At 45.3% G+C, this 16,928-nt stretch overlaps 1 protein-coding gene across 1 annotated transcript in view; it reads right to left on the bottom strand.

The window, feature by feature from the left end:
• Positions 1–217: 217 nt before the first annotated feature.
• Positions 218–16,928, bottom strand: part of LOC114707570 (radial spoke head 10 homolog B-like) — a 59,464-nt gene continuing 42,753 nt past the window's right edge. The window contains 7 exon segments of the mRNA XM_028890335.2: positions 218–505; positions 1,719–1,770; positions 1,773–1,916; positions 4,737–4,821; positions 7,332–7,451; positions 14,968–15,111; positions 15,597–15,704. Coding sequence (XP_028746168.1) covers positions 328–505; positions 1,719–1,770; positions 1,773–1,916; positions 4,737–4,821; positions 7,332–7,451; positions 14,968–15,111; positions 15,597–15,704 — 831 coding nt within the window. The 3' untranslated portion in view covers positions 218–327.

The raw sequence follows: 16,928 nt of genomic DNA, 5'->3' as shown, positions 1-16,928 counted from the left end.
AGCAAGGATCTTAAGCACTGAGCTAGCTCTCTAACCCCTGTGTTTGTTAGAGACAGGGTCTCACTATGTAGTCTGGCTGGCCTTGAACTTGCAGCTGTCTCCTGCCTGTATCTCCTGAGTATTTATAAAAATACACATTTACTGATATGTGCATGTCTACATACTCATTTAGTTTGGCTTTTGCAGATGCAGCCATACAAGAAACTCAGAGAGCATCTCAGAAACTCACATCCGAAGCTAAGCGTGAGCTCTTTATTTTATGGGACATCTGTCACAGAGCTTTTATGTTTGCCTGTCCTTGCAGCTCAACCGTGACACCCAGGACCTTCACTTCTTCTTCTTCTTGCCAGGGCTGGTCTTGCTGGCCTGGGTGGAAACCATGTCCTCTTTAGGAGGGCTGGGTGTGATTGGCAGCGAGGATGGAGTCTCTAACGGCTCCTTGAGCACAGTGATGTCAATATCTAAATCTTGTCTCTTGGCCTCTTCTTCCCGTAGGATGTTCAGCCTAAAAATCAAAATGAGAACTTAGCTGTTTTTTCCTGTGAAAATTTGAAACCAATTTAAAATTTTTATTTTTATTTTTCAAAAAATTATGCTGGGCACTGGTAGCACATGCCTTTAATCCCAGCATTTGGGAGGCAGAGGCAGGCGGATCTCTGTGAGTTCTAGGCCAGCCTGGTCTACTGGAGTTCCAGGACAGATTCCAAAGCTGCACAGAGAAACCCTGTCTCAAAAACAAAACAAAACAAAACAAATTATGCGGTAGCTGGATATGGTGGTGTACACCTTTAATCTCAGTACTTGGGAGGCAGAGGCAGATGTATCCCGCTGAGTTCAAGGCCAGCTTGATCTACATAGTGAGTTCCAGGCCAGCCAGAGAGTTACACAGTGAGACTCTGTCTCAAGAAACAAACGAAAATTACGTTTATTTGTGTGCTTGGGTGGAAGGTTATATGCACATGAGTGCAGGTGCTCTTGGAATCCAGAAGTTGAATCCCCTGGAGCACAAATTACAGATGATTGTAAGTCACCTGACATGGCTGCTGGGAATTGGACTCAAGTATTCTGTAAGAGCAGTACACACCCTTACCCCCTGAACTACCTAGGTAGCCCTAAAACCAGTTTTTATGTTGTTCCAGCAGTGCTTGTGAATACAATGGTCTATTGTATTTAGAGTGTTCCTCCAGGTAACATCTTCATGTTGATAATGTGACCTGGGGTGCTTTTCTCTGCAGCTAAGAAGCTAGAGAGAAGTCTGGTGAGGTCATCATATCTTCTGTCCCACCTGAGTGCTGAGCTTGTAAGCTTCATCATACCCAGCTGCAAAATACACAAAAGCTTTGGAAGCTCTGGGAAGAGCAGAGGGCTTTTTTTTTTTTTTTTTTTTTTTTAATCTTTTTCCAGTGCTAGGGACCAAATCCAAGCCTCACATGTATCAGGCAAGTGTCTGCATACCACTGAGCTGCATCTCTAAAGTCCTCAGGTCTTTCTCTTTTGTGCCATTAGAGACTAGGGCATTGTCATGTAGGGTATACAGTATGCTTCACTGTAAGCCTGTGGTCCTAGGGCATCATTGGATGCTTCACTGTGAGCCTGTGGTCCTAGGGCATCATTGGATGCTTCACTGTGAGCCTGTGGTCCTGGCTTCAGGTAGCTCCTGAAGACAGGAAAGGAAGCTGAGCAGGCACCATAGCGGACAGGTGGGGACCCTGTCCTACCTGGCTTCCAGCTCTTCGTTCTCTATCTGCCTCTGCTGAGCCAGTGCTGCTTCCTCAAGCGGTTTTCCTTCACTTTCTCCTTGAGCATCTCCTCACGTTTGTAGGCGCTGAAGAGCACGTTCACAAAGAAGACGTAGAGGTTGTTCACCCACATGTTGAGTTTCTCTTTCTGTTCATCTTTGGGTTTTTCATATTTCTCTGCAATGGGGTGTAGTAAGAACAAACATTAGTACCGTGTGTGTGGTGTCTCTGTCCGCTGTGGTGATGCAGGGCCGCTGCAGTCTGCGCGGACTGAGGACATTGTAAAATGCACTCCAGGACGACTGGGAGGAGCAAGTGCCCAGGGGCCCAGGGCTGATTGTCAAGCCTGCCTTTCAGCCGCCTCCCACATGTCAGAGTTTTTCTTGAATGGCAGAAATGTTTTGTTGTTATTTGTTTTGTTTGAGACAGGGTCTCACTGTGTAGCTCTGTCTAACCTGGAACTCACTCTTAGACCAGGCTGGCCTTGAACTCACAGGGATCTGCCTGCCCCTGCCTCTGTGCTGGGGGATTAAAGAAAGGTATACACTACCACGCCAAGCTTTTTAAAATATATATATGTGTGTGTGTGTGTGTGTGTGTATCATATAGATAGATAGATGATAGATGGATGGATAGATAGATAGATAGATAGATAGATATGATATAGATGGGGGAGAGGTGTATGTGCACGTTTGAGGGAATACAGAATAGGTTGTAAAGTCCCTGGATCTGGAGTTACAAGCAGTTGTGTGTGGAACTCAACTCTGGTCCTCTGGCAGAGCAATTATGTGCTTTAAAAATTTTTGTTAAAGATTTGATTTTTTTTATTAGATTTGTTTTATGTGTATTTTATCTGAATGTATACATGTGTGCCACATGAGTGCTTGGTGTCCACAGAGGTCTGAGGAGAGCATTGGATCCCCTAGAACTGGAGTTACAGATGATTGCAAACCTCCATGTGGATGCTGGGAATTGAACCCGGATCCTCTGTAAGAGCAACAAGTGTTCTTCACCATTGAGCCATCTCTCCAACCCTGAAACATGTGCTTTTAACCAAAGAGCTATCTCCCCAGTTCCCTGACTCTTTAATAAGAATGTCTTCATCAGTGTATGGCAACACACCATTTCTCACATTCAATTTGAGACTTTCCAAAACTTTTCCAGGTCCTGAGTTTGCACCAAATGTCGTACTTGAGGCTACAACTTAATAAATTTCATATTTATGAAATTATTTTGTTACTCAAGAATAACAGTGTATTCTTTTGCCAACATAAATGCCATTTTTTGTATTGTTTACTGAAATTAAGACCTACCAATTAGCATTATTTTATGATTTCCTCAGACATGTCAAACATGTAAGGAGAAATCAGAGATTCCCAAATAGTACTCCTTACCCTTCATGAAGTGAATGGGACTGAATGGGCAGAACTGAGAGACTCTCTAGTGACACCTCCAGCCTCAGCCAGAGTGGCATTTAGATATCTGGGACAAGTACATGACACCATCTGTTTCCTGCGTATTCAGAGCCCGAGTGCCACTAAAATAAGAATAGCTTTGTTATTCTTCTAGAGAACTGGAGATCGAAACACTTCCCAGGAGCCCACATCTTTCTTCCCTTTCTTTCCGAGATAATACTGAATTCTTTCAGATCACCATAACTTTTCCAGTCTTTTTGGTGTGGGGTTGAGACAGCTGTGTAGGCCAGGCTGGTTAGGAACTCACTGTGTTGCTGACAAGGACCTTGAAGTCCTGATTCTCCTGCCTCTACCTACCAAGTGCTGAGATCACACGTGTGCCCCACCATACCTGGTAATCTCTGTAGCCTTTGGAGCAACCCTAACTGGTTTGTCACTTGGCAAATTTTAAAATTTAAAGAGTTGGTGCCGGGATTATAGGAGGCATTTGCTAGCACATGTGACGGCCTGATTCCATGCCCAGAACCCCAAAAAATAAATTGCAGAGAATGGAATTATATACAACCCAAGACTCCAATATTAAAGTCAGAACAAGTCTGAAGATGAAGAATTATAGCTCCTTATAATTCAACTGGGAAGCCTAGCTGGGAAACGGTAAGTCACAGCCATGTAGATGAGGTCATCAGAGGAAGTGGAATTATGTGAGCCAAGAGAACGGCTTTGACAGCAGACGACCCAGCAGCCAAACACAGTATCTGGCACACAGTGGGCATTCAATGACTGTGAAAGGGCCAGGGCACAAGGCAAACCAAAATACAGCTAGAGCTGAAGACCAATCGCCAGCAACTCTGTGAGTTCGAGGCCAGCCTGGGCTACCAAGTGAGTTCCATGAAAGGTGCAAAGCTACACAGAGAAACCCTGTCTCGAAAAACCCAAAAAACAAAACAAAACAAAACAGGTATAGTGGCATACACCTATTATTCTAGTATTTGAGAGATGGAGGCAGAAAGGATCAGAAATTCAAAGTCATCCTTAGCTACATTTAAAGTTAGAGCCTAGCCTGGGCTACATAGTGAGTTCCAGGCCAGCCTGAGATACATAAAACTCATTCTCAATAAACAAATTTTAAAAAGAAGGTGCAGGAAGGTGTTGTGGTACACACCCTCAATCCTAGCACTCAGGAGGCAGAAGCAGGCAGCTCTCTGTGAGTTTGAGGCCAGCCTGGACTACATAGTAAGTTCCAGGCCAGCTGAGCTGCATAGTTGAACTCAATCTCAGTGTGGGAATGGGATGAGATTATGGCTAGAGAGGAAAGCTGAGTGCTGTAGGTGTGGCCAGCAGTGCTGCCCACCTCTACGAGGGAGCCTCTCAGGCCTGAGGAGGCTGAGAGGCAGCTGACCCAGAACCGTAGGGCTGGGCGCTATAGCTTGTGTCAGAGTCCTTGTCCAGTTCATGGGCCGCTCAAGGTCCGATCCTGAGTAGTGCTCCCTGCCTCCCAAAGTCACAAGATGCTGTGAAGTTCCATAGACCGTAACTATATAATGTAGAAGTGCACACCAAGGTTCTCAGCTGGAGCACTCACCATGTGGAGACATAAACACCAGCCCTCTTCCTTGAGACTTGTTCATTTTGGAGCCTTTTTCTTCAAGGGACTTCTTGAGCTTGGGCTTTTTTAAAAAAAAAAAAAAAAAAAAACCACAAGGGAAATGTTACTCTGCAGCATTCTAAACTAAAAGCAGTCTTCTACGTTGTAAGTACTCAGGGGATTTTTAATGAGGCTCTTCCTCTTCTGCTCCTGTTGTGTTTAGAGACTGTCTCAGACTAGCCCTTGGCTTAAGGTGTACACCAACACACCCAGCTGGATTGTTTTAGTTTCATTTATTTGTTCTCTCCATGTAGCCCAGGCTGGCCTCCAACTCAATACTACAGACCAGGCTGGCGAGGCTATTCTTGTTTTTGTGTTGAACTAATTTAATTTTTATTTTTTTGAGACAAAGTCTCAGTGTGTAGCCCTGGCTGGCCTGGAAATCTCTATGCAGACCAGAATGCACTCAAACTCACAGAGATCTGCCTGCCTCTGCCTCCCAGGTGCCGGAATTAAAGATGTGTATTACACTGGGCGGTGGTGGCGCATGCCATTAATCCCAGGAGGCCGAGGCAGGCAGATCTCTGTGAGTTTGAGACCACCCTGATCTACAGAGCTAGTCCCAGAACAGCTAGGGCTACACAGAGAAACCATGTCTTGAAAAAACGAAAAACAAACAAAAAGGATGTGTATCAATACACCTGCCTCATCTATTTTTTTTTTTTTTAATTATAAAGTATCTTATTAGAGCTTGGGTTCTATCCCAAGATCAAGGTTCAATCTGGCAATAGCCTGTTTATTGGCAAAGTCTTGAGATGGCCTGGGCATCACATGGTGAGAGACAAGGAGCTAATCTGACTATTTTTCCACTGAATAAAGTATTGCAGTTTGGAGCCAGAGAGATGGCTCAGGGGTCAGGAGCACTTGCTGCTCCTGTGGAGAACCTGAATTCAGTTCTGAGCATCCATGTTAGCTACAGGACATCCACCACCCTCTTGTGGCCTCTGTGGACATCCACACTCACATGTGCACACACATGCATAATTTGAAAATACTGCATTTTGGGGTGGGGGCTGAAGAGATATAAAAGCACCTGGAACTCTTTCAAAGGGGCCAGGCTTGATTCCTAGCATACACATGGCCGCTCACAGCATCTAGAACTCCAGTCCTCGGATTCCAATGTCCTCTTCTGCCTTCTGTATGCACCAAGTATATACGAACATACATGTAGGCAAAACACTCATACACATAAAAATACATTTAAAAACTTTCAGTTGGGCACATGTGGTGGTGGTACATGCCTAGACTCCAAGCATTTGGGAGGCAGAAGCAGGAAGATCAAGAGTTCACAGCTATCCTTTCTTACACAGGGAACTTGAGGCCACCCTGGGTCAGACCTTCTTGGAAAAAACCCAACACACATACCCTCCCCCACACAGTGGCAGAGACCTTGCTAGCATGGACTGGACCTGAGTTCAACTGCCAGCACCACAAAATAAAATTAAAAAAATAACAACATATAACAAAGTAAAAGTGAAGTGTTTAAGATAATTAAAACCAACCAACCAAACAACAAATCAATTTGTATTATTAAAGGAACAAATATCAGTTCAGTTCCAGCACTACTGGAAAGTCGTGTGTGTGTGTGTGTGTGTGTGTGTGTGTGTGTGTGTGTGTGTGTGTGAAGATCAGAAGACAGCCTGCAGGAATCCTTCTCTCCATCTACCATGTGGGACCCACGGGCAACTCAGGTAGTCAGGCTTGGCGGGGCTTTCCCTCCCCATAGTTTAATGACCACAGACATGTGGTAGCACACATACTCCTGTCTCCATCTGGAATTCGCCCTTGTCCCCAGCTACCTGCTGTCACTGTTTACATGTTTTACTAGGCACCTGAAGCATGTCCGTAATCAAGCTGTAACCTTTGCCCTCCAATCTCATCCCTGCCGATTCTGGTCTTCAACATTATACTCAATAGCAACTCTGTATTCTCCCAGGGGCACAAGCCCAAACTCCCAGGCTCCCCTTTGCCTTCCCTTTCATGCCAAAGCCCCTTGGTCCCGAGCCCTCCTCGCATCCTCTGACCATGATGTTTCCATGAGTTTCCCAACTCGTTTTTGTCAACAGAGAAGCCAGATAGTCTGCTAAAAGATGTGCCGTTCCAATGGCTTCCCACCCCATCTCACTCTGCACTAGCCACGCCCTTCACACACTCTGGCAGTATGCAGGAGTCCAGCTCACAATGACGGGGACAGATTCGAGAATCAAACTGCCGAGGCCCAAGCCCCCAGCGGCACTGCTTGCTGGGTATGTGACCACAGGCAACGACGTAACCTTTTTGCTCCTAGAAGCAACAACAAGGCCTGAAGTTCATGGGAGGCTTCTAAGTGAGTCGACCCCTAGGAAGAGTTGGACACCTGGGGGGGCCTGAAAACGAGGGCTGCTGCTGTTCACTTGCTCCGCTCTCCACGCCACACCAGCCTGTGAGGTCAGCAGGAGATGGAACGTCCAGGGTTGTCCTCGAAACCCAGAAGGGGGCTCTTCACATAACGGCCACGGGGTGGTCAGGACACGGTGACCTGCACAAACTAACCTCTGATTTCCTGATTTTACTATCAGGTAGAACGCCTATCTTGTCAGAGGACGACTTGGCACTGCTGAAGTGGACATCCGAGTCATGGCTTGTGATTGCACTCGGGCTCCTGTGGACGCTCTGAGGGAGGAGAGGCATGTCAGTATGGTTCCCGTGCACGCGTGTACACGAGTGTGGCATACACATACACAGGTGATCCTTTGGTGAGGTGTCACTGATGTGCAACAAGCTCACCATGAGCATGTATCCACTCCTGGGAAACATCACCTCAGACAAGACAGTGAACACACTTATCACACCCAACTTCCCTGACCTCACTCCAAAATCCTTCCCTCTCCCCATTCCCGGGGGATGGGCTGCTTTCTGCCGCAACACTTGGCACTCTATAATTTTATATAAATCGATTGCATGCTGCGAGCCGCAGAAATAGGAAGAAGGAACTCTGCAGGCACCGACAGGGCTGACCCATTACAGCCAAGGGCTCTGGTGCAGGTTGAAGCCAAAACTTAAGATGTTTTGGTGTTGTTGCCTTTTGGATGCATTAGCTGTTTCCTGCAGTGAATTTCTTGTGTTCTATTGTAGCTTTCCCCTCTGATTCTTTTCCTGAGATCTTCTAACAGTGTGGTTGATCATTTATCAGGCACAGCTTCCCCTGTACATTTGGGGTATTTGGATAACATCCCCCAGCTATGTATGAAAACAGTCAAAAACTGTTTCCCACAACCAGGTCTCTGTTCCTTTCCCCAGTGTAAACTTAGATGCCTGCCATCCTGCAGTTATCTTCATGGCAGGCATTTGGCCAGTGTTAAGTGTCCAGGCGAAAGTATCTCATTTGAGTCATTCTTAGACATCCAAGGACATAAATTACAACATGTCTAAAATTGTTGATTCACAGCCTTAGAGAGACAGGGAACAAGTGTGCCCTGCCAGCAGATAGGAAAGTGCTGCCCCAAGCTAACCTCACACTAACAGATTCTTAACTCCTTGTACTTTCACCTTGGTTTGTTAATCAGCTCATTATCTAACCACACTTAGGTATGCAGTATTACACACGGGTTCCCCTTTTTTCCTTCTTAGATTTCCCTAATTGATTTAAGGTCTCTCTCTCTCATTTGACCCTGTTCCCTTTAAGAGTTCACTGAGGCTTTTAAGAGTCACCCCCTCCATGAGTCATAAAGAAAGCCTGACAGTCACTGCCTGGTGTAAACTCTCATCTGTTTTTATGATCCTGAAAGAATTCAAGCTCTGTGACCTTGCTTTGGCCAGAGAACTGCTGATTGTATGTGTATAAAACCTGGAAACCTCAGGGACTCGTGGTAGAACAAAGAGAGACCAGCAGAGAAGCGTATGGATAGTCAGGCAAGAGAGGAGCTACGAATGAGAGCTGAAAAGAAGCTGTAGATTTAGGAGACACTTAGAACAATAAAGTGGATGGGCTGAAAGAGCATGGCATGCGTAGATTTATTCATACCCTCAGATAAGTAGATTCCTAGCTGGTTGTGGATTCTACCATGGACCCTGGGAGAAAGCTTTTGGGGCAGGATCTTAATAGCTTTTGTTAATGATACACTCACTCCCTTCCTTTTGAGGCAGGATCTCATGTATCCCAGGCTGATGTTGGACTTAATAGATAGCATAGAAGGACCCTGAAGTCCTGATCCTCCTGCCTCCACCTCCTGAATGTTGGGATTGCAACCATGCACCACCATGCCTGATATATAAAGTGTTAGGGATGGAAACCCAGGGCTTCATGCATGCTGAACAAGCACTGTGCCTTCTGGACAGCACCCTAGGTCAGACTTACCTGTTTTGTTTTTCTATTAGTCTTTTCATGTCCTTTAAAGCTTCATCATAATATTAATAGCCAATAGGACTTTCTCTTTTTGCTAGTTGACCACTTTATCACTATTACGTGAGACTGTCCCTGGTAACACCCTTTACCTTGTGTGATGGTTTGGATGTAAGGTGTCCCCCAAAGGAGCATGTGTTGGAAGCTTGATCCCCAGATGGTAGAACCATTGACTGAGAGGTGAGGTGTTGGGGACCAGCCCAACTATCAAACAGTCCTTAAAGGGAGGAGTGAGGACTGAGAAATAATAGATATGAAAAATAGAGATGTAGATGAAAAAGACGGACACACAGAATAGCATTGGGAGCCCTCTGGGTCAATACCACAATCACCCAGAGTTTATTCCTAATGGGCTTTTTGTACTCCAGAAAGGGGAGAGGCAAAAGACCTCCCTTTTCAAGGTCAAGGTACAAAGTACAAACAAATGTAGACCCTTCCTTAATTTTCAAAACACCTGGTAAACACACTTTATGGAAAGGCATCTTGTAATTAGTCCTTGAAGTATAAAACACCTGGTAACCATGCCTTTGGCCAAAACATCCTATTATGCAGCCTTGCAAGGCAAAGCAAACTTGGACTCTCTGACCCTGAGTCAAGATGGAATAAGGCGTCACTATGGAGTCTCTGTGGGCCCCCGCATGAGGGGATTATGAGAGCTCAGATAGAATCAACTGATTAATCTGCTGGTGGCTTTGTAACTTGACACGTTATTGGGAGGACATGGGGCCTGGTTGGAAAAAGAAGATGGTTGCATGGTGGGGGGAAGAGTCTGGACTGACACTCTCTGAAATGTTTAGCCCAGTACTGACCACTGTCAGCGCGGGACACCAAGCTCCCTGCTTTCCCTTTTCACCCAGTCACGTCTTCATCTTTACAGCTGGCTCATTGTAGCCATCTGACAAGGCTGGTGCGTGCCTCTGTCTGGGATGCAGCTCATTCTGCTGTTTGTTCTGTTCTTGGTTTTCATTTCCTTTCCTTGCCTCCTTTTGGATGAAGTATTTTTTTAGAAGATTTTCAAGTATGTGTGTGTATATATATGTATGTATGTATGTATGTATGTATGTATGTATGTATAAAACCAGAAGGATCTGGATCCTCTGGAACTGGAGGTGGCTGAGAGCTACCTTTCATGGATCTGAGAACCCAGGTCCTCTGCTAGAGCAGCAAACACTCCTAACCTCTGGGTCACCTCTCAGCCCCTGGACTCAGTTTTTTTTTTTCAATTCTGCTTTATTTCCCTTATTTTTATTTTATATTCATTGGTGTTTTGCCTGCATGTATGTTTGTGTGAGGGTGTCAGAAGCCCTGGAACTGGAGTTACAACAGGCATGAAGTGCCATGTGGGTGCTGGGAATTGAACTCAGATCTTCTGGAAGAGCAGCTAGTGCTCTTAACCACTGAGCCATCTCTCCAGCCCCATATCCTTCTGGGTTTAACTACAGGTCATTGGTATTAGAGTGGTTTACAGTTGGGTTCCTTAACTTGGCAAATCTACCTTCAAGGTATATCATGCCACTTAAAGTGATAGAATTTTAATACTTAGTACTTTTTATTTGTACATGTCTAGGACACGTGTGGGTTCTGAGGATTGAAGAACTCAGGTCATCAGGCTTGGTGGCAAGTGCTTTTAACTGCTGAGCCATTTCAGTGGCCCTGTGTTAAAACTTTAAAATTCTATTCCCATCTCTTCTTCTCCAATCCTCAGGCTGTGCTTATCCTTTTCATGAGTACACTTATTGTTGCTTTGGACAGTCAATCATCTTTTGAAGAGACGTTTGAAAGCAGACACATCTTCCCAGCATTCCTCTTTCCTTCAAACAGACCTCCTCTCCATCTGCCAGCATCTCCTTTTCTTCCAAGAACGCTCTTTAATGCTCCTTGTGTTTGCTGGTCTGGTCATGAATCCTTTCAGCTTTGCTATGTCCGAAGAGGCTTTCTTTCATCTTCACTTTGTTAGTCTCCATTATCTTATTGTGGCAAAAATAAATATAACTTAAGACTTAACATTTTGATGAAGGAGGATGGAATGAAGTCAAAAGAACATGAGTCATGAAAGAGAAAGAGGAAATAAACTTATTTTTCTTCTAGTTTCAACTCTGTCATAGTTGGGTGTTTTTTTCTCCCAGCTGGGGGATATGTGAATTCAACTTCCTGGGTAACAAAGCAGCAAGAACCGTTTTTCAACCCCAGGAATCTAGCCTGTCATTCCTTGGAGGCAGTGACTGTGAAGTTGGGCTTTCTTTTCAGCTCTGCTGACCATCAGTGCGAGAGAGTCAGAGATGAGCAGTCACTGGCTTTATTGGTTGCACTGACCCACTCAGAAAATGATTTTTAACATTTGTTTTGGGAGAGAGGTTTTATAATCTGAAATTTCCCTTTTTTCCTTCTGCTTAAAACAATATAAAATTATTTCCTTCTAGTTTTGCTTGATGGTTCTTTCCTTTAGCATTTTTGAATAGAGATGACTCCCCAAGGTCTGTTGGCTTCCAAAGTTTCTGGTATGAAATCTACTAGTCTTACTGTGGATCCCCTGAATGTGACACTCTGGAGGCTCTGTCTTCCGGGGGTGGTATAAGATGGTCAGTGTAATTCTCTTAGGGGTCATCCCTCTTGGAACTTCTCTGATGCTCATAGTCATGTCTTCATTAAATGTGGGATGTTTTTAGTCATGAGCTATCCATTGTCTGTGTGATCTCGCTCCTCCTTTAAGAGTATGCACCTTGGTCCATTTGATGGTGTCTGATTGCTTCTCCGTCTTTCTTCTTCCTCTTCCTCACACTTGATCATTTCAGTTGTCTGTTTTCAATACCTGTTCTCAGCTCGCTCAGCTCTGCCTCTGAATCCTGTTTGTGAATTCTTCCATTTAAGTTCTTATATTTTTTCTCTAGAATTTCTCTTGTAAAAGGTTTTCTGGATCTCTGTTGACATTTCCACTTTGGAAATATGTCACTCCTTCTCTTGATTTTGTTTCTTTTGTTGGGAGGGACACAGAGGTCAGAGAACAACGTCTGGGAGTTGGTTGTCTCCTTCCACCAGGCAGGTTCAAACTCAGGGTATCAGACTTGGGGGCAAGGACTTGTACCCACTGAGTCTTCTTGTCACACTTCACCTTCTTTCTCTTATCTTCAACACTTTAGGGTTTTTGTTATTGTTGGTTTTTGTTTTTGTTTTTGTTTCTTTGAAACAAGGTTTCTCTGTGTAGCCTTGGCTGTACTGGAACTTGATCTATAGAGCAGGCTGGCCTCGAACTCACAGAGATTCGCCTGCCTCTGCCTCCTGAGTACTGGGATTACAGGTGTGGACCATCATGCCCGGCTTGGTCTTGCACTTTTGATCCTCCTGCCTCCACTTCCCACGTGCTGGGATGACAGGCACACCCCAACCCTTTCAGGTAATGACTATCATGTCTTTATTGTTTGTTTTGAAACAGGGTCTCACTATAGCCCTGGCTGACCTGGAATTCTATATGTAGACCAGGCTGGCCTTGAACTCACAGAGATTCACCTGCTTCTGCCTCCCGAGTCCTGGGGTCACACAAGGTGTGCAGCACCACTGCCCTGCTCACTTTAGGTATTTTTAAAATAACTGTTTTAAATTCCTTGTCTTAGAAGTCTGTCATCACATCTTTCTCTAAAGTCTCTGAGGGCTTCCCTTTTTCCTTTGAATGTGGCATATTTATATGCTCTGTGATTTTTTTGTTGTCATTTAAAACAATATTTGAATACATAGTGTGGTACCTTTGTATATCAGATTCTCTTTCTTTCCTATAATTTGCTAGTGTTTTTTTTTTTTTTTCTTTTTGAGACAAAGTCTCACTATGTAGCTTTGGCTGGTCTGGACCAAACTGGCCTCAAACTCATAGAGATCCACCTGCCTCAGTAAGTGCCTTTAGCTGCTGAGCCATCCCTCCAGGCCCTCGGCTTTGGTTTTGAAAGGCAGTTTTTGCTAAGCATTGAATCCCATGTAGATGGGGGTTTGTTTCGTTTTTGTTTTTAGACTGTTGACTGGGCCTTTTTAACACCTGGGCCTTTGTGGGCAGTTTCAGGTTTTGGAGCGTCCTCCCATCTGTGATACGACTTCTCGGCTCCAGCACTGGGAACACACCTATCGAAGAAGCCCTGTGTGACTCCTACTCCGTTTCTCTCTGGGGAATCCTTCCCTTGGCTCCCTGTAGCTTTCACACATGTGCCCACTCAGCCGACAACACAAGGGTTGGAGATGTCTGCAGAGCTCTGGAGAAAATCACTCCATCTTGCCTTCGCCCACCACTGTGGCTTATTAAGTTCCTGAATTGCGAGAAAGGCTGGGCTCTGCTGTGTCTTAAGGTGACCATCTCTGAGGACCAGTTTCATCCCAGGAAGGAACAGTGATGACTTTGGGACAGGCGAACTGCCAGTTTGCAGACAGTGGGGCGGGAACTAGCCCCTGAGCTCTAAAACGAACACAGAAACTACATGTCATGATGCACCGAGAGCTGGGTGTGAAGGTGAGCAGACGGTGGATGTGGATGTCCCCAGTCTGGCATATTCGCACCCACGTTACCGAGCTGACGGGAATGCCATCTGCTGTGCTTTAAGTGTCCCGCGAGACTCATGACTACAGTGCTTAGACACGGGCCTTTGGGGAATGGTCAAGGTTAGGTAAAGTCACCATGGTGACACCCTGACAACAAGAAGGACATAATTAGATTCTAGTGCTTAAGCTTCCCGGACTATGAGCTACATCTCTGTTTTAAAACAAGGTTGGTTTCTTTCGTTACTTCGTTATGGTAAGGAAGACTACTGTGTCCTCTGCAAATTGTAGACAGATTCAAGGTGGACACTCACTCGCCTGGAGAAGCACCCCAGACCCAGGTGGTGACCCTTCGCCAGCTCCCTCATGTGTCTTCTCCTCAAATGAAGGACGCATACTTGGCTAATGTGATAGGCAGGGAGATGCTGAAAAGGACATGAAGTCCCTAGTTTTCGGTAAGGAATCCAAGGTACAGCCCAGGGGTTTGTGTGAGATCTGTCTCTTGGATCGACAGTGAGAAAGCTCCCCACATGAGCAGCTCTGAAGAGTCTCCCAAACTGGGTGTGGTTGCAAACACTTTTAATCCCACCACTGGGGAGGCGGAGCAGGTGGAGCTCTGTGAGGCCCGTCCAGCCAAGGCTACATAGTGAGACTCTGTTTCAAAATAAATAAATAAAAGACTCTACTAGCCACTGGGTTCAGGGGACCCCTAGAATATCTCTTGTGGCTCCAAGTGAATGTCTCAAACATTGGAAACCCTTCAAGTCCACTAACATGAAACCCCTACTAAAAATCTGTTATGTCTCAATCTGACCCAAGTCTCATTTCCTTATCAATCAGGGTCCTGCTCTGCTAGGGTCTCACAGTGACCGAGGGCATCCACCCTGTGAGAAAGCTTCCCACAGTGATCTGTTCAGGATTGCACGCACACCCGGGACTGTTTCCTGGCATCTTTGCTCTCAGGTGGGCTTTCCACTCTGCACACTAGACAAAGCATCTCACAGTACCTTGCCTCGGATTTTCTCTGCTGTCCAGCTGCTCTTCAGACTGACCTTCACTGTGCTGTTTCCACTATGGCCATTGCCGGGAAATACATTTCCCTAACTTAACAAACTACACGCTCCTTCTAACAGTGAAAGACGATGCATGTTCTCGAGTCCTAAATGACCTCTTGGAAGTGTATAGAATAGAGGCCTGACAGTCCTGGGGAGACCAGCCACCCCAGGCTGAAGTCACCCCTTGCTTCCTTCGTGCGCTCTGCATCCTGCCTGTCACCTGGTTTAGCGTTGTATGAGTGCTGCCGTAGCGGTTTCCAGTGCCGTCCTCATATGGGACTTTCAAATAGGATCTTGTCATCCGGTCAAAAATGCAGCAAAGTGAGAAACACAAGAGAGCCTCAAAGAATTCCAGGAAAACCAGCTGCAACGATAAGAAAGCAGGAAGGTCTCCTTTATTCCGATATTCTAGAATGAACCAGGGGTTGCTGCAGAGTTCCTACTCATTTATTATTCCTTCTATATATGTGCTACACATGTGTGCAGAACACGTATATGCGTGGGGAGGCCAGAGGTTGACACTGGGGGTCTTTCTTTATTGCCCCCACCTTGTCTTTGAGACAGGGTTCCTACTGGCTTGGGGTTCACCAGAAAGCCCCAAGGATCCTCCTGTCTCCACGTGCCTGGCACTAGTATCACAAGCATGCACCACCACACCTGACTTTTCACATGGGTTCTGGGGCTCATGCTCAGGTCCTCATGTTTCCCTAGGCCCTTTCTAATATCAACCTCTGGTTTTTGAAAAGGCAGCGGTATACAGATGCATATCCCACTTTTTTGTATACATAAAGCCTAAGAAACATGCAGCTTAAACTGGACCTGTACCATTTGTAGCAACACTTTACAAACCTCAAGTTCAAAATTGCTGTCGGTTCCATCATACACGAAGGGGCTATCCTCCGCTATCACAGTCATGAATTTGGTTGCAGTCAAGTCCTTATTTATCATCCTAAAGTCCTGTCAAAAGATAACACCAACCATAGATGTCTATAATTACACATGGGTATGTATTTTAATGTCTGTTACAGCAACATAACACCTCGAGAAAAATGCATCAGAAGTTAGTATCTTAAACACTGATTATTCTGGAGCTCTAGTCCCAGCACTGTGGAGGTTGAGGTAGGAGGATTGCAAGTTTGAGGCCAGACTGGGGTACACAGAAAGACCCTTCTTTAGATAAGAATTGCTGGGTGACTGGGGGGATGGCTCTGTCATAACATGCTTATTGTGCACGCATGAGGACCTGCATTCCATCCCCACTGTCCATGTAGAAAGCCGCACACAACAGCAGCAAACACCTATGATCCAGTGCTAGGGAAGTGGAGGGGTAGACCCCCAGGGCTGGTGGGCTGGCACCCATGTTCAGTGGCTCTAAGCACTTGTGACTCCAGCTCCAGAAGATCCCAGGTCTTTTGGCCTTCAAGAACACATGCACACATGTGCATATATTCACACACACACACACACACACACACACACACACACACACACACACATACATTTTAAAAATTAGTGTAAAAGAAATGATACAGAAAGTTATCATTGTATTGTCTCTAGGAGAACAGTGGACATTAATTGGCCACTGAGGTATGACTATTGGGGGATGCTGAGGCCACCAGTGAAGGTTTATGGGAAGCAAAGGATCAGGCTGGTGCCACGCGAGCCACTGAGGAATCCCATCAACACTAAAGGAAACATAATGGGAAAGATCAGTAACCCCTGTGGCTTTGCAGAACAGGAAGCATGTGAATCTAACCAAGTCTCTGTTACTGACAGCCACTGTCTTGGACTTGTGGGGAAAAGAAGACATTAATCCTGACTGTGAGGATGCAGTCAGTCACACCCTGCACGCCTGACCTCTGCAGGGACAAATGAGCAGGAGGAAAGAAGAGAACACACAGCTGTGCAATACTCACCCCCAAATCAGAGACTTTTAAACACATTTCCCTACATTTAGACAACAGGTTTTTGTCACTTTTCATATATATACAATTCTGTTAAACTCCTAAATACTCTCATTAATATTTGATTATTTCCAGCTCGTTATTTGTATTCCCACAAGTACAAATTTAAAATATTAAGGAACAAAGCTAGCAGTTGTCAGTCACTGTATACACAACATGTCAACTGCTTTTCAAACTTATGACTTTGGGGTTTTTTTTTTTGTTTGTTTTTGTTTTT

Source organism: Peromyscus leucopus, chromosome 23, assembly GCF_004664715.2.
Source record: "Peromyscus leucopus breed LL Stock chromosome 23, UCI_PerLeu_2.1, whole genome shotgun sequence".
Lineage (NCBI taxonomy): Eukaryota > Metazoa > Chordata > Mammalia > Rodentia > Cricetidae > Peromyscus > Peromyscus leucopus.
The sequence above is the reverse complement of the archived record's forward strand: the minus strand, read 5'-3'. Positions and strand labels throughout refer to the sequence as shown.